This window comes from Triticum aestivum, chromosome 5B (genome assembly GCF_018294505.1).
Source record: "Triticum aestivum cultivar Chinese Spring chromosome 5B, IWGSC CS RefSeq v2.1, whole genome shotgun sequence".
NCBI lineage: Eukaryota > Viridiplantae > Streptophyta > Magnoliopsida > Poales > Poaceae > Triticum > Triticum aestivum.
Genome location: NC_057807.1, coordinates 274,622,786 through 274,650,577, shown reverse-complemented (window position 1 = coordinate 274,650,577; position 27,792 = coordinate 274,622,786). Strand labels below are relative to the sequence as shown.

Here is a 27,792-nt window from a genome sequence, read left to right as displayed (position 1 = left end):
GGGCCGCTCGGACCGTAGGGGCCGGCCCGGTCTTCCCCGGTAGCCGCGGGGACTGGCGTTCCCGCCGCCGTTCGCCCTCCCCCATTCCTCGCTGCGGCCGGAGCTCCTCTCCATCCTGCATGTCCCGTCCGCCCTCTCCTCGCCCCAAGCTCCGCCGCCCGCTGCCTCGTCCCGGAAGTATGTGCCTCCCCACGCAGCAGCTCCGACCGCCCCGACCTCTTTTACCGCCCCTGGAGGTGGCCCGTCCCGTGGCCGCCAAGGGCCTGGCAAGAAGAAGAGACGTCGTGGGCAGACAAGGGGCAACCAGGCCGCCCCTTCCGTGCTTGCCCCGGGCGGCTCTGCTGCTCCGGGGCCCATCTCCGGGCTCCCTCGTCCCCCGTGCTTCAACTGCGGGGTGGAGGGTCACTATCAAGTCAACTGTGTCAATCCCCGGTGATGCTACATCTGCAAGGACCCGGGCCACCCCGCCCTTCTGTGCCTGGAGCGACCGGTGACCTCTGTGTTGGGGATCGTTGCAGAAATTAAAATTTTCTACGCATCACCAAGATCAATCTATGGAGTTTACAAGCAACGAGAGGGGAGTGCATCTTCGTACCTTTGAAGATCGCAATGCGGAACTGTTGCAAGAACGCGGTCGGTGGAGTCGTACAGGAAGCGATTCAGATCGCGGCCGAATCCGATCTATGCACCGAACAACGGTGCCTCCGCGTTCAACACACGTGCAGCCCGGTGACGTCTCCCGCGCCTTGATCCAGCAAGGGAGAGGGAGAGGTTGGGGAAGACTCTGCCCAGCAGCAGCACGACGGCATGGTGGCGGTGGAGGAGCGTGGCACTCGAGCAGGGCTTCACCAAGCACTGCGAGAGACGAGGAGGGAGAGGGGTAGGGCTGCGCCAAGAGAGAGGGAGACTCGTGTCTTTAGCAGCCCCAAAAACCCCACTATATATAGGGGAAGGGGAGGGGGGCGCCGTCCCCCTAGATCCATCTAGAGGCGGCGTCCCCTTGGGGGGAGGGGGGCAACGACCCCCTTAGGGTTTCCAACCCTAGGGGGGGCGGCGGCCACCTTGGGGTTTCCAACCCTAGGTGCCTTGGGCCCTTGGGGGGGGGGGCACCAGCCCACTAAGGGGCTGGTTCCCTCCCAAGTACAGCCCATTAGGTCCTTCGGGGCAGGTGGCCCCTCGGAACCCCTTCGGTGGTCCGAGTACAATACCGATAAACCCTGAAACCTTTCCGGTGACTGAAACTGGACTTCCATATATAAATCTTCACCTCTGGACCATTCCGGAACTCCTCGTGACGTCCGGGATCTCATCCGGGACTCCGAATAACATTCGGTAACCATGTACATCCATTCCCCATAACCCTAGCATCATCAAACCTTAAGTGTGTAGACCCTACGGGTTCGGGAACTATGCAGACATGACCGAGACATCTCTCCGGCCAATAACCAACAGCAGGATCTGGATACCCATGTTGGCTCCCACAAGCTCCGCGATGATCTCATCGGATGAACCACGATGTCGAGGATTCAAGCAATCCCGTATACAATTCCCTTTGTCAATCGGTACGTTACTTGCCCGAGATTCGATTGTTGGTATCCCAATACCTCGTTCAATCTCGTTACCGGCAAGTCACTTTACTCATTCCGTAATGCATGATCCCGTGACCAACCACTTGGTCACATTGAGCTCATTATGATGATGCATTACCGAGTGGGCCCAGAGATACCTCTCCGTCATATGGAGTGACAAATCCCAATCTCGATTCGTGCCAACCCAACAGACACTTTCGGAGATACCTGTAGAGCACCTTTCTAGTCACCCAGTTACATTGTGATGTTTGGTACACCCAAAGCACTCCTACGGTATCCGGGAGTTACACAATCTCATGGTCTAAGGAAATGATACTTGACATTAGAAAAGCTCTAGCAAACGAACTACACGATCTTGTGCTATGCTTAGGATTGGGTCTTGTCTATCACATCATTCTCCTAATGATGTGATCCCGTTATCAATGACATCCAATGTCCATAGTCAGGAAACCATGACCATCTGTTGATCAACGAGCTAGTCAACTAGAGGCTCACTAGGGACATGGTGTGGTCTATGTATTCACACATGTATTACAGTTTCCAATCAATACAATTATAACATGAACAATAGACAATTATCATGAACAAGGAAATATAATAATAACCATTTTATTATTGCCTCTAGGGCATATTTCCAACAGTCCCCCACTTGCACTAGAGCCAATAATCTAGTTACATTGTGATGAATCTAACACCCATAGAGTTCTGGTGTTGATCATGTTTTGCCCGTGGAAGAGGTTTAGTCAACGGATCTGCGACATTCAGATTCGTATGCACTTTACAAATATCTATGTCTCCATCTTGAACATTTTCACGAGTGGAGTTGAAGCGACACTTGATGTGTCTGGTCTTCTTGTGAAACCTGGGCTCCTTGGCAAGGGCAATAGCTCCAGTGTTGTCACAGAAGAGAGTCATCGGGCCCGACACATTGGGAATAACTCCTAGGTCGGTAATGAACTCCTTCATCCAGATTGCTTCATGTGCTGCCTCCGAGGCTGCCATGTACTCTGCTTCACATGTAGATCCCGCCACGATGCTTTGCTTGCAACTGCACCAGCTTACTGCCCCACCATTCAAATTATAGACGTATCCGGTTTGTGACTTGGAGTCATCCAGATCTATGTCGAAGCTAGCATCGACGCAACCCTTTACGATGAGCTCTTCGTCACCTCCATAAACGAGAAACACATCCTTAGTCGTTTTTAGGTACTTCAGGATATTGTTGACCGCTGTCCAGTGTTCCATGCCGGGATTACTTTGGTACCTTCCTAGCAAACTTACGACAAGGTTTACATCAGGTCTGGTACACAGCATGACATACATAATAGACCCTATGGCTGAGGCATAGGGGATGACACTCATCTTTTCTCTATCTTCTACCGTGGTTGGGCTTTGAGCTGAGCTCAATTTCACACCTTGCAATACAGGCAAGAACCCTTTTTTGGACTGATCCATATTGAACTTCTTCAATATCTTATCAAGGTATGTGCTTTGTGAAAGACCTATGAGGCATCTCGATCTATCTCTATAGATCTTGATGCCTAATATGTAAGCAGCTTCTCCAAGGTCCTTCATTGAAAAACACTTATTCAAGTAGGCCTTTATGCTTTCCAAGAGTTCTTTATCATTTCCCATCAACAGTATGTCATCCACATATAATATGAGAAATGCTACAGAGCTCCCACTCAATTTCTTATAAACGCAGGCTTCTCCATAAGTCCGCATAAACCCAAACGCTTTGATCATTTCATCAAAGTGAATGTTCCAACTCCGAGATGCTTGCACCAGCCCATAGATGGAGCGCTGGAGCTTGCATACCTTGTTAGCATTCTTAGGATCGACAAAACCTTCCGGCTGCATCATATACAATTCTTCCTTAAGAAAGACATTAAGGAATGCCGTTTTGAGGTCCATTTGCCATATCTCATAATCGTAGAATGCGGCAATTGCTAACATGATTCAGACGGACTATAGCTTCGCTACGGGTGAGAAGGTCTCATCGTAGTCAACCCCTTGAACTTGTCGATAACCCTTAGCGACAAGTCGAGCTTTATAGATGGTAACATTACCATCCGCATCTATCTTCTTCTTAAAGATCCATTTATTTTCTATCTCTCGCCAATCATCGGGCAAGTCTGTCAATGAAAGTGCATCTATCCCTAGGTGGTTTTGGTAATTCATAACAACATATAGCTCATTGAGCTAATGCTATTCCAAGACTATTATTTCAGGAAAGCTCAATGAATGGCATGGCATGGATGATGAAAGTGGATCCCTCAAAATACTAAGGACAAAGGATTGACTCAAGCTCAAAAGCTCAAGACTCTTCATTTTATATTTTAGTGATCCAAGATCACATTGAGTCTATAGGAAAAGCCAATACTATCAAGGAGGGATGAGGTGTTGCTTAATGAGCCTCTTGCTTCATGTGCTTTGTGATATGCTCCAAAACCCTCAGCTACTTTCCCACATCCACAAATGACCTAAACCCAAAGCCAAAATCGGTCACACCAATTCTTCCAATCCGGCGCCACCGATTCCAAAAGTCATAGCCACTGCCACAAACCCTAAGCAAATCGGTCTTACCGGTAGGGATCTCGGTCTCACCGAGATGGGATTGTAATCTCTCTGTTCCCCTTCGTAACGTTTCGATCTAACCGAAGTGAGCGATCGGTCCCACCGAGATTGCAATGTAAACTCTCTGTTTCCCTTTTGTAACATTTCGTTCTCACCGAAAAGAGCAAATCGGTCCCACCGAGTTTACCTGACCAACTCTCTGGAAAGCTTATTACCAAAATCGGTTTCACCGAGTTTGTTTAATCGGTCTTACCGAGATTACGTTATGCCCTAACCCTAACCGAATCGGTCTCACCGAGATGCATGTCAGTCCCACCGAAAATCACTAACGGTCACTAGGTTTACTAAATCGGTCCGACCGAGTCTGTTGAATCGGTCCCACCGAGTTTGGTAAATTGTGTGTAATGGTTAGATTTTGTGTGGAGGCTATATATACCCCTCCACCTCCTCTTCATTCGTGGAGAGAGCCATCAGACTAAACCTACACTTCCAACTTACCATTTCTGAGAGAGAACCACCTACTCATGTGTTGAGGCCAAGATATTCCATTCCTACCATATGAATCTTGATCTCTAGCCTTCCCCAAGTTGCTTTCCACTCAAACCCTCTTTCCGCCAGACCCAAATCCTATGAGAGAGAGTTGAGTGTTGGGGAGACTATCATTTGAAGCACAAGAGCAATAAGTTCATCATCAACGCACCATTTGTTACTTCTTGGAGAGTGGTGTCTCCTAGATTGGCTAGGTGTCACTTGGGAGCCTCCGACAAGATTGTGGAGTTGAACCAAGGAGCTAGTGAGGCAAGTCCTTCGTGGGCGACGGCCATGGTGGGATAGACAAGGTTGCTTCTTCGTGGACCCTTCGTGGGTGGAGCCCTCCGTGGACTCGTGCAGCCGTTACCCTTCGTGGGTTGAAGTCTCCATCAACGTGGATGTACGATAGCACCACCTATCGGAACCACGCCAAAAACATCCGTGTCTCCAATTGCGTTTGAATCCTCCAAACCCTTCCCTTTACTTTCTTGCAAGTTGCATGCTTTAATTTCCGCTGCCTATATACTCTTGCATGCTTGCTTGATTTGTGTGATGATTGCTTGACTTGTCCTAAGATAGCTAAAATCTGCCAAACTCTAAAATTGGGAAAAGGTTAAGTTTTTAATTGGTCAAGTAGTCTAATCACCCCCCTCTAGACATACTTCAAGGTCCTACAAGTGGTATCAGAGCTTTGGTCTCCATTTGCTTTGATTTCCATAGCTTTTGGTGGCCATAGCCTTGGTTTCACAACCTAGGAGAGTATGGCGTCTAGCAAGGGAAATTACCACCGTAGAGGTCCTTACTTTGATGGTACTAATTTTGCTAGTTGGAAGCATAAGATGAAAATGCATATTCTCGGACATAACCCCGCTGTTTGGGCAATTATTTGTATTGGCTCGCAAGGTGAATTCTTTGATGGGAGAGAACCGAACCGTGAAGCGAATGCGGAAGAATTGAAGATGCTGCAATACAATGCTCAAGCTTGTGATATCATCTTCAACGGATTGTGCCCCGAAGAATTCAACAAAATCAGCCGTCTTGAGAATGCAAAGGAAATTTGGGATACTTTGATTGATATGCATGAAGGTACCGAATCTGTCAAGGAATCCAAGTTGGATGTGCTCCAAAGTCAGCTTGACAAGTTCAAAATGAAGGATGGTGAAGGTGTCGCTGAAATGTACTCTAGGCTTGCACTTATCACAAATGAGATTGCCGGCTTAGGGAGTGAAGAGATGACCGACAAATTCATCATCAAGAAGATCCTAAGAGAATTGGATGGAAAGTATGATACCGTGTGCACTTTGATTCAAATGATGCCAAACTACAAAGATCTCAAGCCAACGGAAGTCATTGGAAGAATTGTTGCTCATGAGATGTCACTCAAGGATAAGGAGGAATTTCACAACAAGTCAAGTGGTGCTTACAAAGCCTCAAGTGAAGCCCCCACATCATCAAGTGAGAAACAAACCTTCAATGAAGAATCGAGCTTAATGGTGAAGAACTTCAACAAATTCTACAAGAGTAGAAGCAAAGAAAGAAGCTCCAAGTCAAGGTCTTATCATGACAAAAGATCTTCTAGTCGAGAGCGCAATTGCTACAATTGTGGGAGGCCTGGACACTACTCCAATGAGTGTACGACACCCTACAAAAGAAGAGAAGATTCTCCAAAAAGAAGAATCAAAAGAGAATAATCACCACCAAGAGAGAGGAGGAGTAGAGGTGATCGTTATGAATGAAGACCCTCACGGAGAAGCAAGGATTCGGAAAGGAAGGACAAGTCATCAAGGAGCTACACAAAACGAAGACATCAAGCTCATGTTGGTGAATGGGTATCCGGCTCCGACTCCGACAATCACTCTGAGAGAAGCTATCACTCCGACTCCGAACATACTCAAGATGAAGGTGTTGCCGGTCTAGCACTTGTGTAAACCAACTCCTACGACATTTTTGAGTCACCAAATGAAGGAATTGGAAGATGCTTCATGGCCAAAGGTCCAAAGGTAACACATCCTGAGTATGTTGATTTCAATAGTGATGAAGATGACTTGCTTGTGGATGATGATTTACTTGTTGACAACTCTAGTGATGAATACTATGATGAAACATCAATTAATCATGCTAATTAAAGGAATGACAATGATAAGGAGAAAATTGAGCTTCTAACTAAAGAACTAAACACTCTAAAGTTGGCTCATGAAACTATCTTCGAAGATCATCGAGAACTTTTAAGGGCTCATGAGAAGTTATGCTTTGAAAAGCTCAATCTTGAGCAAGAGCATGAGTTCTTAAAAGCAATCAATGATGATCTCCGTAAGAAAAGTTCTTCTTACATTGCCAAGCGTTTACTCTTATCTACTTACATGCCTCAAGTCAAGTCTGGTAACAAGTACAAGAAAGATACTTCCTCTAGTAGTAACAATAATAATGTTAAATCCAATATTGTTGCTTCTAGTAGTTCTCTTGATTCCACTAATGATTCTCTTAGCCAAGTTACACTTGAGCAAGAAAATAGCTTATTGAAGGGAATTATAGAGAAAGGTGTTTACAAGAGCCTTGCCGGGAGTAAGCAATTCGAGGAAATTGTACGCAAGCAAGGAAGATACCGGAAGAATCAAGGTGTTGGTTTTTAACGAAAGTTCAATGCCAATGGAGTTGAGTGGGAAGAAGATCAATACCCCAAGATGAAGTTTGTTCCTCAACAAGAGAAGTATGATCCTACTTCCTTCAAGGGAACACAAGCTCAAGATGATCTTCCTCCACAAGACCACAAGAACAAAGGCAAGGATAAGCTTCAAGAAGAGATTGATGCATTTGAAGAAGCACCCAAGGTCTCGGTCAAGTGGATTCCCAAGACTACGTCAAGTTCTACTTCATCAGGTACAACTACAACTCCAAGGATTCCCATCAAGATGATGTGGATCCCGAAGAAGAAGAACTAGAGAGTTCTTGAGGGTGACTCCGCCAACATTCTTCACTCATATCTTTATGGCAAGGACAAGTGCAATCAACTTCCACATCTTGCACTAGTTCAAGGAGTCACAAACCCTCATGTTGGTAAGGCAAGGGACAAGGTAACCTAATGTTTTCATGGACATCATCTTGTGTGTGCATCACTCTATGTCTATGGATATTCTTGTTTGTTCCTTGTGGGACTAACCCATGTAGGTAAGTTGAAAGTGCAACTCACTCCAAAGGATTGATCCAAATGATCTACATCAACATTGATCATCCACATCTTCAACACCTACATGAAGTCATCATCGACAAAACCCAAGGTTAGTTCATCCCTCTGAAGGGGGGATCTCACATCTAGGGGGAGCTTAACTCAAAAAATTGAGTCAAAGCAACTCTAATGGTGTGAACACATCAATGCATTATGTAAAAGTGGTAACCCCACTTGAGCTTAAACGATGAGTATGACCTATGATCAAATGTTCTCATTTGACTCCTAAGTCAATATACTCATATATAGATGACCTAGTCATCGCCAATTGTTTGATAGATGCTAGAATTGGTTGTGCATGCTTTGCCACATATTTCATTTGCCATTTTTTGTGTGAGCATGTTGGTGCATATTTTACTCATTCAAGGACATCCACTTGTTGTTTTGATTGTTTGGTTCTTTCTTCTTTTGGCCAAGTGGATGGACAAGAATGCCTAAGAATCCTCTCTAGCTATCTATGCTTTTCTCGTCTCAAAGTTTATTCATGCTACATCACAAAATTTGATCAAGTCAGATTTGAACCACTCCGTGTGAGGAGCACTCGAAGTCCCCGATTCGTCATAGACTTAAACTTCCAAAACCTCTTTGTGATTCTCGGTCTGACCGATTCCTTCATTTCGGCCCTACCGAGATCATTAAGTTGATATGAGTTTTCAATCTCGGTGCAACCGATTTGAACTTTTCGGTCACACCGAGTTGCTGTAACTGAACACAGTTATGCATCTCGGTGCCACCCAGTTGTTCCACTCGGTCACACCGACAGGGTCGGGCTATATATAGACACGGGCAAAATTTTGGAAATTTCTCCGAACCCCTTCACCCGCGCAATAGCTCGCTCTGCCATCGAAGGTCTCCGGATCGTCTCCTCGTCGCCAGCCGCCTCCTGTCGCTGGTCTCTGCCGCCGTCAACGGAATTCAACCCCACCATTGACGCCGTAGCGAGTTCATCGCCGCACTAGGGTATGGACTCGATCTTTGTGCTATCCACATCTGATTCCTAGCACATTATACTCTTATTGATTCTTGCCACGATTGAAACAATCCTATCCAGCCAAAGTAGTCCGTAGAGTAGATTAGATTCGAATTTTTAGGGTTAGGTTTCCGCTGAAACCATCTCGGACCCACCGAGTTGAAAAACTCGGTCTCACCGATTTGGCATATGCCATTGCACTAGTTTCTCTCGGTCTGACCGAGAATTACTAATCGGTGCGACCGATTTTAGGATTCTGTGAAACCCTAGCAGTCTCGATGCCACCGAACTGTGACTCGGTCCAACTGAGTTCATCAGTTTAGGTTCCAAACACTGCTTCGGTATCACCGAGTTTGAAAATCGGTTGATCCAAAATGCTTTCTGTGGAAGACTAAAACTGAATTTTTGAATCATTCTTTTGAAAAATCTCTGCATTTTGTGATGCTCATCCACTCTATCTCATCTATAACTCTTCACTGGGTCAGCAGTCAGCCTTTGCAACATGTCAGACCAGAGTGACATCCAGAACAGGTCAGCAGAGCAGATTCACATGAGTGAGGGCACTAGTCCCTCTAGCACTTCAGATGAAGGGAGCAGAAGCACTCCTAGCAACCTGCCTAAGGCTGCTACCAGGCAAAGGAGAAAGAGAACCTCAGACTCAGAAGATGAGGACTACAAAGCTGAAGAAGATGAGGCTACTTCCAAGAAAGTGGTGCTCAAGAAGGAATATGGCTCAGCAAAGGATACAAAGCTAGGCATGAAGATCAAAAGGCCTGCAGGAAGACAACCAATGTCCAAGGCCAGAGCATCAACTCAACTACCTGAAAAGCCTGATCCCAAAGAGCCAGCTGCTGAAGGCAAGAAGAGGAAGGAAAGGGTCAAGAATACCATGGCCAGAGTTGTTGGTCAACCTTCCATGATGGAACAGGAAGAGCTTGCTGCACCAGCACCAAAGGCACCAAACTTATGGGTGATGCTATTAAATCTGGGGCTGCAACATCTAAACCCAAGGAAGCACCCAAAGCTGCCCCCAAGGCCAAGTCTGCACCAAATAGGAATACCATGAGTATTCCAGCTGCTGAGAAGAACAAGGCCCCAGTGCCTGAGGTTGCGGAGGAGGAAGATGAAGAAGGACAGGTTCTAAGGAAGCTCAAGCCTAAGATACCAGATCACAATGATGCCCATCCTGTGGATGAGGACATGAACATCAGAAAAGACTCGGGATTGAGGCGATGGAGGATGGCAGATCCATATGCCACAAGGAGAAGAACTGCAATTGATTACAGGTTCCATACAAAGGAACAGTAGGACTTCTATGAGACAATCTTATTGGACAAGAAGCCCATAGTTTGTGATATGAGGTGGGTCGACTGGACCTACATGAAGGAAAATGAAGAGCACTATCCTGGAGTGCAAGACATCTTTGTTGCTTGTGGAGTTGCAGAATTTGTTGGGCAAAATCTCACAAACTGGAATGATGAACTTATCATGCAATTCTACTCCACAGCACATTTTTACCCAGATGGAAGAATTGTTTGGATGACTGAAGGTACAAGGTACCAATCCACTGTTGAAGAATGGGAAAACTGATAAATGCCCCAAAGGAAAATGATGATGATCTGGATGTATATGCCAAGAAGAAAATGGGACACAATACCATGGCACACATGTACAAGGAGATCCCAGACAAAGCCCTAGAGACTTTCTCTTTTGGATCAGTCCATTTTCTGTTGTCAGGGCTGCCTACTATCAATTGGATTCCTAGGCACACTTTGTTGCCCAAGTCTGGTGACCACAACATGATCAGAGGGCATGCCATCAATATGTTGCATTTATTTGATGTGCCACAAAAATTTAAAGTCACGAGCCTTATAGTGGAAACCATTAAGAGGACTGCAGCAGATCAGAAGAGGAGCTGTGGTTATGCACCTCAGATTCAGGAATTGGTCAACTCAAAGATGGGAACTGGCAAATATCTATTGGATAGGGAACATTTTCCACTCTATCCAGACTTTGAAGGCAATGAGGTTGTCATGAATGAGGATGATCCATCATCAGTTCAAGCTCAAGAGAAGAGGGAGAAGGCAAGGAAGGAGAAGGCTGCCAAGATGCCAACTCAAGAGGAGGCATCTGAGTATTTCTTGAAAAACAAGCAGGAGCAGCTTGGTTACTTGATAGCATCATCTCTGAGGATTGAGAAGGGATTGGACACCCTCACTCAGAATCAGGAGTGCCTGGAGAGAATCATGGAACTCAAATTTCATGATCTTGATGTCAAGGTAACTGAGATTCAAACAGTTGTGGAGAAACTGCAGGATGACATGCAGGAGAGGAAGGGCAAGACAACCACAAATGTCTTTGCCAGAGTGCCTAGAGCTCAGAGGTAAGCTGTTGTGCCAGTGCCAGACACTAGAGCAACATCTTCAACACCAGCTACTGCCCCTTCAGCTCCAGTGCAACCAGCTTCAGCATCAACTCCAGCACCCTCTACATCAACTGAAGCCTTCGTCCAAGGAGCCATCTCTACACCACCAACTGAAGATCAAGCCTAAGAGTCGATCTAGCACTATGCATTTTCTATGAACTTTTTGGTAACTTGTTGTTGGGTTTCGTAGTAATTTCAAAAATTTTCCTACGCACACGCAAGATCATGTGATGCATAGCAACGAGAGGAGAGAGTGTTGTCTACGTACCCACGCAGACCGACTGCGGAAGCAATGACACGACATAGAGGAAGTAGTCGTACGTCTTCCCGATCCAACCGATCAAGCACCGAAACTACGGAACCTCCGAGTTCGAGCACACGTTCAGCTCGATGACGATCCCCGGACTCCGATCCAGCAAAGTGGCGGGGAAGAGTTCCGTCAGCACGACCGCATGGTGACGATCTTGATGAACTACAGCAGCAGGGCTTCGCCTAAACTCCGCTACAGTATTATCGAGGAATATGGTGGCTGGGGGCGCCGCACACGGCTAAGGAATAGATCACGTGGATCAACTTGTTGTGCCTTTGGTGCTAGCCCTGCCCCTCTATTTATATGTTGAGCCCCGGGGTCGAAACTTGGAGCAAAAGCCTCCTCAAAGTCGGTTTTGCCCGAAAGGCAAGAGTCCCACTCGGACTCCAGGACCAAACGCCACAATCCTTGGCGTCTGGCCCAGACGCCATGGGCCTCGGCGTCTGGCCCAGGGCCAGACGCCAGGGTCTCCGGCGTTTGGCCCCCTGGCCTCCGCAAAACTCCTTTTGCACCGACCTAAAGCCTCATGGGCTTGACCCCTTGGCCTAACCATATCATCCAATATATGAATCTTTACATCTCGACCATTTCAAGACTCCTCGTCATGTCCCCGATCTCATCCGGGACTCCGAACTCCTTCGGTACATCAAAACATGTAAACTCATAATATAACTGTCATCGTAACCTTAAGCGTGCGGACCCTACGGGTTCGAGAACAATGTAGACATGACCGAGACACGTCTCCGGTCAATAACCAATAGCGGGACCTGGATGCCCATATTGGCTCCTACATATTCTACGAAGATCTTTATCGGTCAGACCGCATAACAACATACGTTTGTTCCCTTTGTCATCGGTATGTTACTTGCCCGAGATTCGATCGTCGGTATCCAATACCTAGTTCAATCTCGTTACCGGCAAGTCTCTTTACTCGTTCCATAATACATCATCTCACAACTAACATATTAGTTGTAATGCTTGCAAGGCTTATGTGATGTGTATTACCGAGAGGGCCCAGAGATACCTCTCCGACAATCGGAGTGACAAATCCTAATCTCGAAATACGCCAACCCAACATCGACCATTGGAGACACCTGTAGTACTCCTTTATAATCACCCAGTTACGTTGTGACGTTTGGTAGTACCCAAAGTGTTCCTCCGGTAAACGGGAGTTGCATAATCTCATAGTCATAGGAACATGTATAAGTCATGAAGAAAGCAATAGCAACATACTAAACGATCGGGTGCTAAGCTAATGGAATCGGTCATGTCAATCAGATGATTCTACTAATGATGTGACCTCGTTAATCAAATAACAACTCATTGCTCATGGTTAGGAAACATAACCATCTTTGATTAATGAGCTAGTCAAGTAGAGGCATACTAGTGACACTTTGTTTGTCTATGTATTCACACATGTATTATGTTTCCGGTAAATACAATTCTAGCATGAATAATAAACATTTATCATGATTATAAGGAAATAAATAATAACTTTATTATTGCCTCTAGGGCATATTTCCTTCAGTCTCCCACTTGCACTAGAGTCAATAATCTAGTTCACATCGTCATGTGATTTAACACCAATATTCATATCTGTATATGATTAACACCCATAGTTCACATCATCATGTGACCAACACCCAAAGGGTTTACTAGAGTCAATAATCTAGTTCACATCGCTATGTGATTAACATCCAAAGAGTACTAAGGTGTGATCATGTTTTGCTCGTGAGAGAAGCTTAGTCAACGGGTCTGTCACATTCAGAGCCGTATGTATTTTGCAAATATTCTATGTCTACAATGCTCTGTACGGAGCTACTCTAGCTAATCGCTCCCACTTTCAATATGTATCCATATTGAGTCTTAGAGTCATCTGGATTAGTGTAAAAGTTTGCACTGATGTAACTTTTACAACAAACTCTTTTATCACCTCCATAATCGAGAAACATCTCCTTAGTCCTTACTAAGGATATTCTTGACCAATGTCCAGTGATCTACTCCTAGATCACTATTGTACTCCCTTGCCAAATACAGAGCAAGGTATACAATAGGTCTGGTACATAGCATAGCATACTTTATAGAACCTATGACTGAGGCATAGGGAATGACTTTTCATTCTCTTTCTATTTTCTGCTGTGGTCGGGATTTGAGTCTTACTCAATTTCATACCTTTGCAACACAGGCAAGAACTCTTTTTTTAACTGTTCCATTTTGAACTATTTCAAAATCTTGCCAAGGTATGTACTCATTGAAAATCTTATCAAGTGTCTTGATCTATCTCAATAGATCTTGATGCTCAATATATAAGTAGCTTTTTACTGAGGTCTTTTCTTTTTAAAGAACTCCTTTAAAACACTCCTTTATGCTTTGCAGAAAAAATTCTACATCATTTCTGATCAACAATATGTCACTCAAATATACTAATCAGAAAGGCTGTAGTGCTCCCACTCACTTTATTGTAAATATAGGCTTCATCGTAAGTCCATATAAAACTATATGCTTTGATCAACTTATCAAAGCGTATATTCCAACTCCGAGATGCTTGCACCAGTCCATAGATGGATCGCTGGAGCTTGCACATTTTGTTAGCACCTTTAGGATTGACAAAACCTTCTGGTTGCATCATATACAACTCTTCTTTAATAAATCCATTAAGGAATGCAGTTTTGACATCCATTTGCCAGATTTCATAAAATGTGGCAATTGCTAACATGATTCAGATAGACTTAAGCATCGATACGAGTGAGAAAACCTCATCGTATTCAACGCCTTGAACTTGTTGAAAAACTTTTGCAACAAGTCGAGCTTGGTAGATAGTAACACTACTATCAGTGTCTGTCTTCCTCTTGAAGATCCATTTATTTAACATGGCTTTGCTGATCATCGAGCAAGTCAATCAAAGTCCATACTTTGTTGTCATACATGGAGCATATATCAGATTTTATGGCCTCAAGCCATCTCGCGGAATCTGGGCTCATCATCGCTTCCTCATAGTTTGTAGGTTCATCATGGTCTAGTAACATGACTTCCAGAACATGATTACTACACCACTCTGGTGCAGATCTTACTCTAGAAGACCTACGAGGTTCTGTAGTAACCTGATCTGAAGTTTTATGATCAATATCATTAGCTTCCTCACTAATTGGTGTATTTGTCACAGGAACTGATTTCTGTGATGAACTACTTTCCAATAAGGGAGCAGGTACAGTTACCTCATCAAGTTCTACTTTCCTCCCACTCACTTCTTTCGAGAGAAACTCCTTCTCCAGAAAGGATCCATTTTTAGCAACGAATATCTTGCCTCCGGATCTGTGATAGAAGGTGTACCCAACAATTTCCTTTGGGTATTCTATGAAGACTCACTTATCCGATTTGAGTTCGAGCTTATCAGGATGAAACTTTTCCACATAAGCATCGCAGCCCCAAACTTTAAGAAACGACAACTTGGGTTTCTTGCTAAACCACAGTTCATATAGTGTCGTCTCAACAGATTTAGATGGTGCCCTTTTAACGTGAATGCAGCTGTCTCTAATGCATAACCCCAAAACGACAATGGTAAATCAATAAGAGACATCATAGATCGCACCATATCCAATAAAGCGCGGTTACGACGTTCGGACACACCATAACGTTGTGGTGTTCCAGGTGGCGTGAGCTGTGAAACTATTCCACATTGTTTTAATTGAAGACCAAACTCGTAACTCAAATATTCGTCTCCGCAGAAACTTTATTTTCTTGTTACGATGATTTTTCCACTTCACTCTGAAATTCTTTGAACCTTTCAACTATTTCAGACTTATGTTTCATCAAGTAGATATAACCATATCTGCTCAAATCATCTTGTGAAGGTCAGAAAATAACGATACTTGCCACGAGCATCAACACTCACTGGATCGCATACATCGGTACGTATTATTTCCAATAAGTCAGTAGCTTGTTCCATTGTTCCGGAGAACGGAGTTTCAGTCATCTTGCCCAAAAGGCACAGTTCGCAAGCATCAAATGATTCATAACCAAGTGATTCCAAAAATCCATCTTTATGGAGTTTCTTCATGCGCTTTACACCGATATGACCCAAACGGCAGTGCCACAAATAAGTTGTACTATCATTATTAACTTTGCATCTTTTGGCATCAATATTATGAATATGTGTATCACTACGATCGAGATCCAACAAACTATGTTCATTGGGTGTATGACCATCGAAGGTCTTATTCATGTAAACAGAACAACAATTGTTCTCTAACTTAAATGAATAACCGTATTGCAATAAACATGATCAAATCATATTCATGCTCAACGCAAACACCAAATAACACTTATTTAGGTTTAATACTAATCCCGAAAGTATAGGGAGTGTGCGATGATGATCATATCAATCTTGGAACTATTTCCAACACACATCGTCACTTCACCCTTAACTAGTCTCTGTTTATTCTGCAACTCCCGTTTCGAGTTACTAATCTTAGCAACTGAACTAGTATCAAATACTTAGGGTTTGCTATAAACACTAGTAAAGTACACATCAATAACATGTATATCAAATATACTTATGTTCACTTTGCCATCCTTCTTATCCGCCAATCACTTGGGGTGATTCCATTTCCGGTGACCAGTCCCTTTGCAGTAGAAGCACTTAGTCTCAGGCTTAGGACCAGACTTGGGCTTCTTCACTTGAGCAGCAACTTGCTTGCCGTTCTTCTTGAAGTTCCCCTTCTTCCCTTTGCCCTTTTCTTGAAACTAGTGGTCTTATCAACCATCAACACTTGATGTTTTTCTTGATTTCTACCTTCATTGATTTCATCATCACGAAGAGCTTGGGAGTTGTTTCCGTTATCCCTTGCATATTATAGTTCATCACGAAGTTCTACTAACTTGGTGATGGTGACTAGAGAATTCTGTCAATCACTATCTTATCTGGAAGATTAACTCCCACTTGATTCAAGCGATTGTAGTACCCAGACAATCTGAGCACATGCTCACTAGTTGAGCGATTCTCCTCCATCTTTTAGCTATAGAACTTGTTGGAGACTTCATATCTCACAACTCGGGTATTTGCTTGAAATATTAACTTCATCTCCTGGAACATCTCATATGGTCCATGACGTTCAAAACGTCTTTGAAGTCCCGATTCTAAGCCATAAAGCATGGTGCACATAACTATCAAGTAGTCATCATATTGAGCTAGCCAAACGTTCATAACGTCTGCATCTGCTCCTGCAATAGGTCTGTCACCTAGCGGTGCATTAAGGACATAATTCTTCTGTGTAGCAATGAGGATAAACCTCAGATCGCGGATCAAATCCGCATCATTGCTACTAACATTTTTCAACACAATTTTCTCTAGGAACATATCAAAATAAACACAGGGAAGCAACAACGCGAGCTATTGATCTATAATTTGCAAAATACTACCTGATGGGGTTATGTACCTAGGGTAGGGTCACGGACCTGTCCCAAGTAACTTACCCTAGGACATCCCTAGAAGAGGTCGCCTTCCAGTCGACCAACGAGGACTCACTCGACCAACGAGGACACACTCGACTGGCCTGAAGGACTCGACCACGAAGACGCACTCGACCACCAGGAGGTCAAGAGGCACTCTGCACCGCAACGGTCTGTAATTAAGTAGACTTTATGATAGTAAAGGCACTTTATGTGGGGCGTTACCAGTAACGCCCCAGACTTAACTCACCTTAAACCTTCTCCTACGTGGGCTGGCTGGGGTCCTGGCGCACTCTATATAAGCCACCCCCCTCCACAGGCAGAGGGGTTCGGCACCTTGTAATCCATACATTCATAATCCACTCGACCGCCTCTGGGCTCCGAGACGTAGGGCTGTTACTTCCTCCGAGAAGGGCCTGAACTCGTACATCCTTTGTGCTTACAACCTCTCCATAGCTAGGACCTTGCCTCTCCATACCTACCCCCCACTCTACTGTCAGGCTTAGAACCACGACAGTTGGCGCCCACCATGGGGCAGGTGTTTTAGCGATTTTGTGGAGAAGTTGCGATTCTTCCGAGTATTTTCATCATGGTGTCTGCTGGAGTTTTGATCGAGGGTCAAGAGATCCGTCTCGGCACTCTCACCTTCATCGCCGACGACTCCGCATGGCTCCAAGAGGCTCCACTCGACGTAGATGCGCTCCCCGTCCGCGGTGCGATGCATTTTCGCGCATGTGTCCGCGGCGTTCTGCTGCGGCAACCATCGACCCAGTATCGGTCGGTTCTTTCGTCTTCCACCCTCCCGGTCTCCCGCCAGCGCAAGCGCTCAGGCCGGTCGAGGCTTCAGCGATGGGTGAGTCACGCGGTGGCTCGCCAGTCGGCCACTACACAAGTTGCGGCAATCGAGCCCAACGAATCTCTCTACGGCTTGTTCGATCAGTCGACTGGCTCCGGAGAGACTGCATCCGAGTGCGGAAGCAGTGATCCAGCGGCGGAAATCTTGATGGTCGACGGGCCCCATAGCCCTCCTGGCTTCGCCCGCGGTGGTGGAGCAGGCGACGGCGGCGACCCTGCTCGAGGTTACGAAGAGTACCAGCCCGAGCCACTCGACTCTCTGCAAAGAGAAGAGCTTCGCCGCAGGAACGAGGATCCCCTGCGTATTCCCATCGCAGGAGAAACCCCCGAGGCTCGTGCCTTGGAGGAGGCGCGTCTAGCCAATTTGGCCGAGCGCACTCGACTGGAGAACCTTCAGCGAGCACTCGACGAGCGCGCGCGGCAACGAGTTCCCGACACCAGTCGACGTCAACTCTTCCCGCCGACTCAGGTATATCGAACCCCAATTCAGAATTTAGCAGCTGCGACCCGTATAGCAGAGTCCATTCAGCCTTCGCAGTCAGAAGCTGGCAGAGGTTTGCTGCAGATCAGGGATCTGCTCCGGGCAGCAGGAGATCAGAATTCAGCCGTGTCTCAGTCGCGCAACAGAATTCACAGTCGATCTGTCACTGTGAATACGGTACAGTCGGCTCACAGCCCCAGATCGCCTCCGCGGCGCGAAGGGCGTGAGTATCGGCGAGATCAATATGGCGACAGGCTCGACCGAGATGATAGGCGTCGAGTGCCCTATTCCCCTCCGAGGGGTGGGTCTTACGCTCCTCGGCAGCCAGATGATAGGCGTCAGTACAGTACAGGGCGTAGAGTTCCAGTTGACCCCAGGGAGCCAGGCTTCGACGCGCGATCCATTATCGTGCAAGGGTTGGTCGACCGGAACAGAGCCCATCGTGGTGCACTCGACAGAGAAGTGCCCACGAGCAGTCGAGTACATGTTTCTGGTCCTGAATGTTTCAGCAGAGCTATCAGAGCCGCTGTTATTCCCCCCAATTTCAGGTTGGCAACAGGAGTCAGCAAGTTCACTGGTGAGTCTAAGCCTGAAACTTGGCTTGAAGACTACCGAGTGGCAGTTCAGATCGGTGGTGGGAACGACGAGGTGGCCATGAAGCATTTGCCCCTCATGTTGGAAGGTTCTGCCAGGGCATGGTTGACCCAATTACCTCCTAGCAGTATTTACACTTGGGAAGATCTGTCCCGAGTGTTCGTCAGAACGTTCGAAGGGACTTGCAAGCGACCAGCGGGATTGACAGAGTTGCAAGTCTGCGTGCAGAAAACCAATGAGACTCTCAGAGAGTATATTCAGAGGTGGATCACTTTGCATCACACAGTGGAAAATGTCTCTGACCATCAGGCAGTATGCGCCTTCAAAGATGGTGTCAAGAACAGAGAACTCAGCTTGAAATTTGGTCGAACCGGTGACATGACCTTGAGTCGGATGATGGAGATTGCTACCAAGTACGCCAACGGCGAAGAAGAAGACCGACTCCGAAGCGGCAAGCACAAGCCGAGTCAGTCGGAAAAAGGAAATTCCAGTCGGAAACAGAAGCGGAAGGCTGAACCAGCAGCTCCTAGAGAGGCTCTGGCCGTTACTCAAGGAAAGTCTAAGGGGAAACCAAAAGGATCCTGGAACCCCAAGAAGGTGAAGGATAAAGAAGGGAACGACGTGATGGATATGCCGTGTCATATTCACACGAAGAAAGATGAAGAGGGGAATATCATTTACCCAAAGCACACCACTCGCCAGTGTCGACTCCTGATCCAGCAGTTTCAGGGAAAACAGTCTAAAGACAAGGAGAAAGAGTCAGACAAAGCCGAAGACAAAGAGGACAGTGAGGGAGGATACCCGCATATCAACTCCACTCTGATGATCTTCGCAGATGTGGAAAGCAGAAGTCGACTGAAAGTAATTAACCGAGAGGTTAACATGGTTGCTCCTGCGAAGGCAAATTATCTGAAGTGGTCTCAAACACCCATCACATTCGACCAATCTGATCACCCAACTCATATTGCCACCCCTGGGAGGCAAGCTTTGGTGGTCGATCCAGTTGTCGAAGGCACTCGACTGACAAAGGTGCTGATGGACGGTGGAAGTGGGCTGAATCTGTTATATGCAGACACGCTGAAAGGTATGGGCATTCCGATGTCCCGATTGAGCACGAGTAACATGAGCTTCCATGGAGTTATACCAGGGAAGAAGGCTGAGTCTCTCGGCCAGATAGCTTTGGACGTAGTATTTGGCGATTCAAAGCATTTCCGCAAAGAAAAGTTGACGTTTGAGGTCGTGGATTTTCAAAGTGCATATCATGCCATTTTGGGGAGGCCAGCCTATGCACGGTTCATGGCTCGACCATGTTACGTGTACCTCAAATTGAAGATGCCCGGTCCCAAAGGTGTGATCACTGTCACCGGAGATAGGAAAAAGGCAGAGGAGTGCTTTCAGAAGGGCTCCAAAATTGCCGATTCCCAAGTGACAGCGGTCGAGTTCGAAGAATACAAGCAAAACGCAGATCCGAGTGACTTGCTGCGATCCAAGAAGCCCGCCACAGAATCTGCATTCCAGTCGTCCGGTGAGACGAAGCCTGTTCACATTCACCCGACCGACCCCGAAGCAGCTCCGACCCGAATCTCCACAACACTCGACCCAAAATAGGAAGAAGCGCTCATCCAGTTCCTCCGTGAGAACTGGGACATTTTTGCATGGAAGCCCGCTGACATGCCAGGTGTTCCCAGGGGACTGGCTGAGCATCGCCTAAGAGTCGACAAGTCTGCAAAGCCAGTCAAAGAACATCTTCGGCGGTCCGCCGTCCAGAAGAGAAAGGCCATCGGTGAAGAAGTGGCTCGACTGTTGGCGGCAGGATTTATCCGAGAGATATTCCACTCCGAGTGGCTCGCTAACGTCGTCATGGTTCCTAAGAAGGACAAGTCGCTCCGAATGTGCATTGATTTCAAGCACATAAACCGGGCCTGCCCGAAAGATCACTTTCCTCTCCCTCGCATAGATCAAATTGTTGACTCGACCGCGGGATGCGAGAGGTTGTCTTTTTTAGATGCTTACTCCGGGTACCATCAGATCCGTCTGTATGGGCCCGATGAAGTAAAAACAGCTTTCATCACTCCATTCGGGTGCTTCTGCTATATCACCATGCCATTCGGCCTCAAGAATGCCGGAGCCACATTTATGCGAATGATCCAGAAGTGTTTACTCACTCAAATCAGTCGGAATGTGGAAGCTTATATGGATGATATTGTTGTTAAGTCACGAAAAGGTTCCGACCTGCTCGCCGACCTTGCCGAAACATTTGCCAACCTCAGAAGGTATGATATCAAGCTCAATCCATCAAAGTGCACATTTGGAGTTCCTGGTGGCAAGTTACTCGGTTTTCTCGTTTCCGAACGGGGAATCGACGCCAACCCAGAAAAGATTGGCACTATTCTCCGAATGAAACGCCCTGTGCGAGTGCACGATGTCCAGAAGCTTACTGGATGCTTGGCCGCATTAAGTCGATTCATCTCACGACTCGGTGAAAAGGCACTGCCTCTTTACCGACTGATGAAGAAGGCTGACAAGTTCGAGTGGACTCCAGAAGCTGATGCAGCGTTTGCCGAGCTAAAAGCTCTGCTCTCCACCCAGCCGGTGCTTGCTGCTCCAATCAGCAAAGAGCCTCTGTTGCTCTACATCGCAGCCACAGGACAAGTCGTTAGTACTGTGCTAACGGTCGAGCGGGAAGAGGAAGGAAAAGCTCTCAAAGTTCAGCGCCCAGTGTATTATTTGTCTGAAGTCTTGACTCCATCCAAGCAGAGATATCCTCATTATCAGAAGCTTGTGTATGGAATATACATGACCACAAAGAAGGTTGCTCATTATTTCTCTGACCATTCAATCACAGTCGTCAGCGACGCTCCACTATCAGAGATTTTGCACAACAGAGATGCAACTGGTCGAGTGGCCAAATGGGCGATTGAACTTCTTCCCCTTGATATCAAGTTTGAGGCAAAGAAAGCCATTAAGTCCCAGGCAATAGCAGATTTCCTCGCCGAGTGGATCGAACAGCAGCAGCCGACTGAAGTTCACTCGGAGCATTGGACCATGTTTTTCGATGGTTCTAAGATGTTGAATGGTTCCGGTGCTGGGGTTGTCCTGGTTTCCCCCAGAGGAGATAAGCTCAGATATGTGCTCCAGATTCACTTTGATTCCTCCAACAATGAGGCAGAATATGAGGCCCTCCTATATGGGTTGCGCATGGCCATTTCACTCGGCGTCCGTCGCCTAATGGTTTATGGTGACTCGGATTTAGTGGTCAATCAGGTGATGAAGGAGTGGGACGTAAGAAGCCCAGCCATGACTGGATACTGCAGTGCAGTGAGGAAGCTGGAGAAAAAGTTCGAGGGGTTGGAACTCCATCATATACCCCGACTGAAGAATCAAGCAGCTGATGATCTAGCAAAGATAGGTTCCAAGAGAGAAGCCATTCCGAGTGGTGTGTTCTTGGAGCATATACATACTCCATCAGTCAAAGAAGATCCTTTCACCGAAGAAACTCCGCAGCCCAAGAGTGCCACAGATCCGACTGAAGTTGAAGTCCCAGCGGTGGTCGACTTGATCATGGAGGTTTTGGTAGTCATTCCCGACTGGACGATTCCGTATGTCGCATATATCTTGAGGAAAGAACTTCCGGAGGATGAGGAAGAGGCTCGACAGATCGTCCGTCGATCTAAGGCTTTTACCGTCATCAAAGGACAATTATACAGAGAGAGCACGACTGGAGTCGGTCAGAAGTGCATAACACCAGAAGAAGGTCGACTCATCCTCAACGATATTCACTCGGGGACCTGTGGTCATCATGCGTCCTCTCGGACCATCGTGGCCAAAGCATACCGAGCCGGATTTTACTGGCCCAAGGCGAATGAGATGGCAAAGGAGATAGTAGATAAGTGCGAAGGATGTCAGTTCTACTCGAATATGTCGCACAAGCCTGCCTCAGCTTTGAAGACCATCCCACTCGTCTGGCCTTTTGCAGTTTGGGGGCTGGACATGATCGGTCCTTTGAGAACAGGACGAAGTGGCTTCACGCATGTACTGGTGGCAGTCGACAAGTTCACCAAGTGGATCGAAGCTAAACCAATCAAGAGCCTCGACACCGAGGAATTCAGAACCTTCTGCAACTCCCAAGGCACGCGGGTCGACTACGCGTCAGTCGCCCATCCGCAGTCGAATGGACAAGCAGAGCGAGCTAATGGACTGATTCTCAAGGGACTGAAACCGCGACTGATGCGTGATCTCAAACACGCGGCTGGAGCTTGGGTCGATGAACTTCCATCTGTGCTCTGGGGACTGCGGACCACGCCCAATCGGTCGACCGGAAGAACTCCATTCTTCTTGGTCTATGGAGCCGAAGCAGTCTTGCCGAGTGATCTTCTCCACAATGCTCCTCGAGTCGAAATCTACAACGAAGCAGAAGCTGAACAAGCGCGGCAGGACGCAGTCGACCTTTTAGAGGAAGAAAGGGAGATGGCTCTGATCCGGTCGACCATCTACCAACAAGATCTGCGCCGTTTCCACGCCCGAAATGTGAGGGGTCGAGCCTTCCAGGAAGGGGATTTGGTTCTCCGAGTGGATCAGCACAAACCACACAAGCTTGCTCCTTCTTGGGAAGGCCCTTTCATCGTTACCAAGGTTCTCCACAACGGGGCATACCGTCTTTACAACGTCGAGCATAATATCGACGAGCCCCGAGCTTGGAACGCGGAGCTACTCCGCCCGTTTTACACTTAAGTTGTATCACTCGGATGAGTTGCAATAAAGAACTTCTGTAATTCATGGGTTTAGAAATAATTGTGTCAGCACTTTTTCTTTTTGTCCACATAAAAACTCCCCCTCAGTGGGTGGCTTAGCTGCGAATCCGTTTCGCCTAAGTTTGGAAAAATCCTGTCGAGTGGTGAGCCAGACTCTCACTCGGAGGCTTAGCTGCGAATCCGTTTCGCCTAAGTTGTGAAAATCCTACCGAGTGGTAAGCCAGCCTTCCACTCGGAGGCTTAGCTGCAGCCTCGTGCTCGCCTAAGTTATAAAAATCCTACCGAGTGGAGAGCAATCCTCTCACTCGGGGGCTTAGCTGCAGTCCAAGCACTCGCCTAAGTTTATCAAAATCCTACCGAGTGGTAAGCCAGCCTTCCACTCGGAGGCTTAGCTGCAGCCTCGTGCTCGCCTAAGTTACAAAAATCCTACCGAGTGAAGAGCAATCCTCTCACTCGGGGGCTTAGCTGCAGTCCAAGCACTCGCCTAAGTTTATCAAAATCCTACCGAGTGGTAAGCCAGCCTTCCACTCGGAGGCTTAGCTGCAGCCTCGTGCTCGCCTAAGTTATAAAAATCCTACCGAGTGGAGAGCAATCCTCTCACTCGGGGGCTTAGCTGCAGTCCAAGCACTCGCCTAAGTTTATCAAAATCCTACCGAGTGGTAAGCCAGCCTTCCACTCGGAGGCTTAGCTGCAGCCTCGTGCTCGCCTAAGTTATAAAAATCCTACCGAGTGGTGAGCAATCCTCTCACTCGGGGGCTTAGCTGCAGTCCAAGCACTCGCCTAAGTTTATCAAAATCCTACCGAGTGGTAAGCCAGCCTTCCACTCGGAGGCTTAGCTGCAGCCTCGTGCTCGCCTAAGTTATAAAAATCCTACCGAGTGGTGAGCAATCCTCTCACTCGGGGGCTTAGCTGCAGTCCAAGCACTCGCCTAAGTTTATCAAAATCCTACCGAGTGGTAAGCCAGCCTTCCACTCGGAGGCTTAGCTGCAGCCTCGTGCTCGCCTAAGTTATAAAAATCCTACCGAGTGGTGAGCAATCCTCTCACTCGGGGGCTTAGCTGCAGTCCAAGCACTCGCCTAAGTTTATCAAAATCCTACCGAGTGGTAAGCCAGCCTTCCACTCGGAGGCTTAGCTGCAGCCTCGTGCTCGCCTAAGTTATAAAAATCCTACCGAGTGGTGAGCAATCCTCTCACTCGGAGGCTTAGCTGCAGTCCAAGCACTCGCCTAAGTTTATCAAAATCCTACCGAGTGGTAAGCCAGCCTTCCACTCGGAGGCTTAGCTGCAGCCTCGTGCTCGCCTAAGTTATAAAAACCCTACCGAGTGAAGAGCGATCCTCACGCTCGGAGGCTTAGCTGCAGTCCAAGCGCTCGCCTAAGCACAGGCACCTTGCTTTGAACCTGCAAAGGACATTTTGAGCCGAAGGCAATCATATTCAAGCGCCAAATTCAAGTTTGAATCGATGTCTAAAGGAACCGAAAGTGCTCAGGCGTCAAGCCTGTTAAAGTTTGTCGGATACAATTCCACTCGGCATACCGAGGCAAATTTAAAAGAGTCGAGCCATAAGAAGTTTTTTACCCCTCCTGTGGAGGGCTGGAAGGTGCGACGAATTCATCAAGGTCAATTCCGTCGGCGATCCGAGTGGCAGCTGCAAGGAAAGTCTCCATAAAGGACCTGAAGTCGTGCTTCTTGGTATTGGCCACCCGAAGAGCCGCCAGCTTCTCCTCTCGTGCATCTTTGCAGTGGACTCGGGCCAGACACAGAGCAACATCTGCACCACACCGAGCTGAGGACTTCTTCCATTCCTGCACTCGACCAGGGATCGTGTTCAAGCGGGCCATTAATGACTCAAGGTCATTCTGAAGTGTCTCCTCAGGCCAGAGCGTCGAGTCGATGCGAGATGTGGCGGCCTTCAGCCTTGCGAGATAATCCACGACGGATGCAACGCGAGATTCCAGTCGGAAGATATCCATGGCAACCTCGTCATTCACCGGAGAATTGACAGGGTCAAGGTTTGGCTCCAGTCGGCTGGTTTCTTCTTCAAAGTTTTGACAAAATTCTGCAAGAGTGATCACTAAGTCAAGGGGATAGTCGAATGGAAGAAGCCACAGTCAGAAATATTTGCCAAACATGGAGGTTTACCTTCGAGCATAAGAAACAGCTTCTTGGCAAAGCCACTCAGGAAGGCCTCCAGCGCAGTCTTCTTCTCAGTCAATTTGCTGACTTGATCGGTCAAGGCAGCTTTGTCAGTTCTCAGTCGACTGACTTCTTTGTTGGCAATCCCAAGAGCAGTTTTCAGGTTGGTATTGTCTTGTTCAAGCTTGGTGACTGAAGCTAACTTCTCGTCAGCAAGCTTGATCTTCTCAGCTAGCTCAAGGTCTTTCTTCTGCTGGGCCTCCCTTACCTTACCTGCAAGACACAGCAAGATCAGATGTTGAAACAAGCAAGAGGAAAAGCAGTCGTCAAGGTCTCACCAAACATACCTTCAGTCTCCTCCTTCGCCTTTGTCAGCTTCTCCTGAACCAGCTTCAAGCTCAGCTCGACTTGAGTATGTTTCTGTTCTAGCTCTGAGTAGCGAGCCACAAGATCACAGGAGTTCTGCGAAGAACCAATCGACTAAACGTCAAAAATAATTCACTTCCGAGTGAAAAAGGGAAAAACACAAGTTTCTAAGACTACAGCCGAATACAAGCATTCGACCGTAGTCTCGGGGACTACACCCAGTGGGTGCACTCAGCGTGCCCCCACTAATCCTGTTGAAGACAAAGTCGACCAGTCGACCTCAAAAAAAAAAAAAACAGTGTGCGAGACGCATTATCTAAGACTGTGATCAACTGCAAGCAGTCGACCACAGTCTCGGGGACTACACCCAGTGGGTGCACTCAGCGTGCCCCCACCGGTTTGCGAAATCCAGTCGACCAGTCGACTGATAGAAAGATTGACATTATAAAGCCTAAGGCCGACTGCCAGCAGTCGACCTTAGCCTTGGGGACTACACCCAGCGGGTGCACTCAGCGTGCCCCCGCTAACACGGAGTTTATTCGACACTCCCAGTGGGTGACTAATATAAATCCCGGAAAAGAAAAGTTTTTGGTAGCATATCCAGCAGAACAAACAGCAGTCGACTGACCTGGACATTGCTTTGGAGGGCAGAGCTGGCGTCATAAGCTGCCTGGCTCGCATCCCGGATGGTCTTCAGCTGCTCCATCATGAGTCCCGCCTGGCGTATCGCCTCCTTCGCCGCACCAGCTTGGTCCTCTGGGACGTGGTGAGTCGTGAAGAGGGAGGGCTGCTGAGCACTCGTCAGTGGAGTCGCGAAGGTCACCGTGTGTCGAGTGGTGTTCTCTCCCTCCACAGTCAGAATTTCAGGCGCTGACACATCCTGAGGCACCTTGCTGGCGGGCGCTTTTCGACTCCTCCTATGCTTCAGCGGCTCTTCATCCTCATCATCATCAGGAAGATCGATAACAGTGTTGGGTGGAGCTGCAGAGAAGGGTCAGGATCAGAGATCGCAAGTCAGTCGACTAAGAATGGTATTAAGAACACAGCACCTGGATTCGAAGTTGCGGCATCCTCCATCTCGTGGTCATCGGCCCGGGCCGAGGTCTCAGAAGTAGCAGCACTGCAACTCCAAAGGATCAGTCGACTAACATCAGTGTCGACCAGAGATAAAGTTCGCATAAGAATAAGAAAATATGAGCAACACAATTACCCTGAAATGGTGGGGATGGACACCTTCATCTTCGGCAGGAGCTTGGTCGGCTTCGATGAAGCCGCCCTGGGCTGCTTCGGCGCCTTTTCAGTCGGCGCCGGAGAGGTGGTCCGGGGGCGCTTGGTCGACTGGGTGGCGGTCGCAACCCCCTTGCCACGTTCGGTCGAAGGGTCGTGGACAAGCTTCGACCGCCTTTCTGAGCGCGGTGGAACGACCTCCTCTTCCTCTTCTTCCTCGTCCTCGATGTCATCTTCATCACCTTCATCATCATCATCGTCGTCGTCATCCCCTGCAGCATCCGAGTCCCATTCCTCCTCTTCCTGGCTCT

The 27,792-nt window shown here is 47.4% G+C and overlaps 1 protein-coding gene across 1 annotated transcript; it reads right to left on the bottom strand.

The window, feature by feature from the left end:
- Window positions 1–221: 221 nt before the first annotated feature.
- Window positions 222–27,401, bottom strand: LOC123114743 (uncharacterized). Its single transcript, XM_044536171.1, has 3 exons — window positions 27,304–27,401; window positions 26,889–27,235; window positions 222–263 (listed from the first exon to the last, which is right to left on the bottom strand). The coding sequence occupies exons 1-3, from the start codon at window positions 27,329–27,331 to the stop codon at window positions 222–224; spliced, it is 417 nt and encodes a 138-aa protein (XP_044392106.1). The 5' UTR covers window positions 27,332–27,401.
- Window positions 27,402–27,792: the final 391 nt, after the last annotated feature.

Bases quoted from the DNA above. Each gene is read 5' to 3' on its own strand.
- LOC123114743 (XM_044536171.1), bottom strand. From the start codon at position 27,331: ATGGAGGATGCCGCAACTTCGAATCCAG. The intron at 27,236-27,303 runs GTGCTGTGTTCT...CCTTCTCTGCAG, and splicing joins TGCCGCAACTTCGAATCCAG to CTCCACCCAACACTGTTATC. The intron at 264-26,888 runs GTCCAGGTCAGT...TCTTCTTGCCAG, and splicing joins GCTCTGCCCTCCAAAGCAAT to GCCCTTGGCGGCCACGGGAC.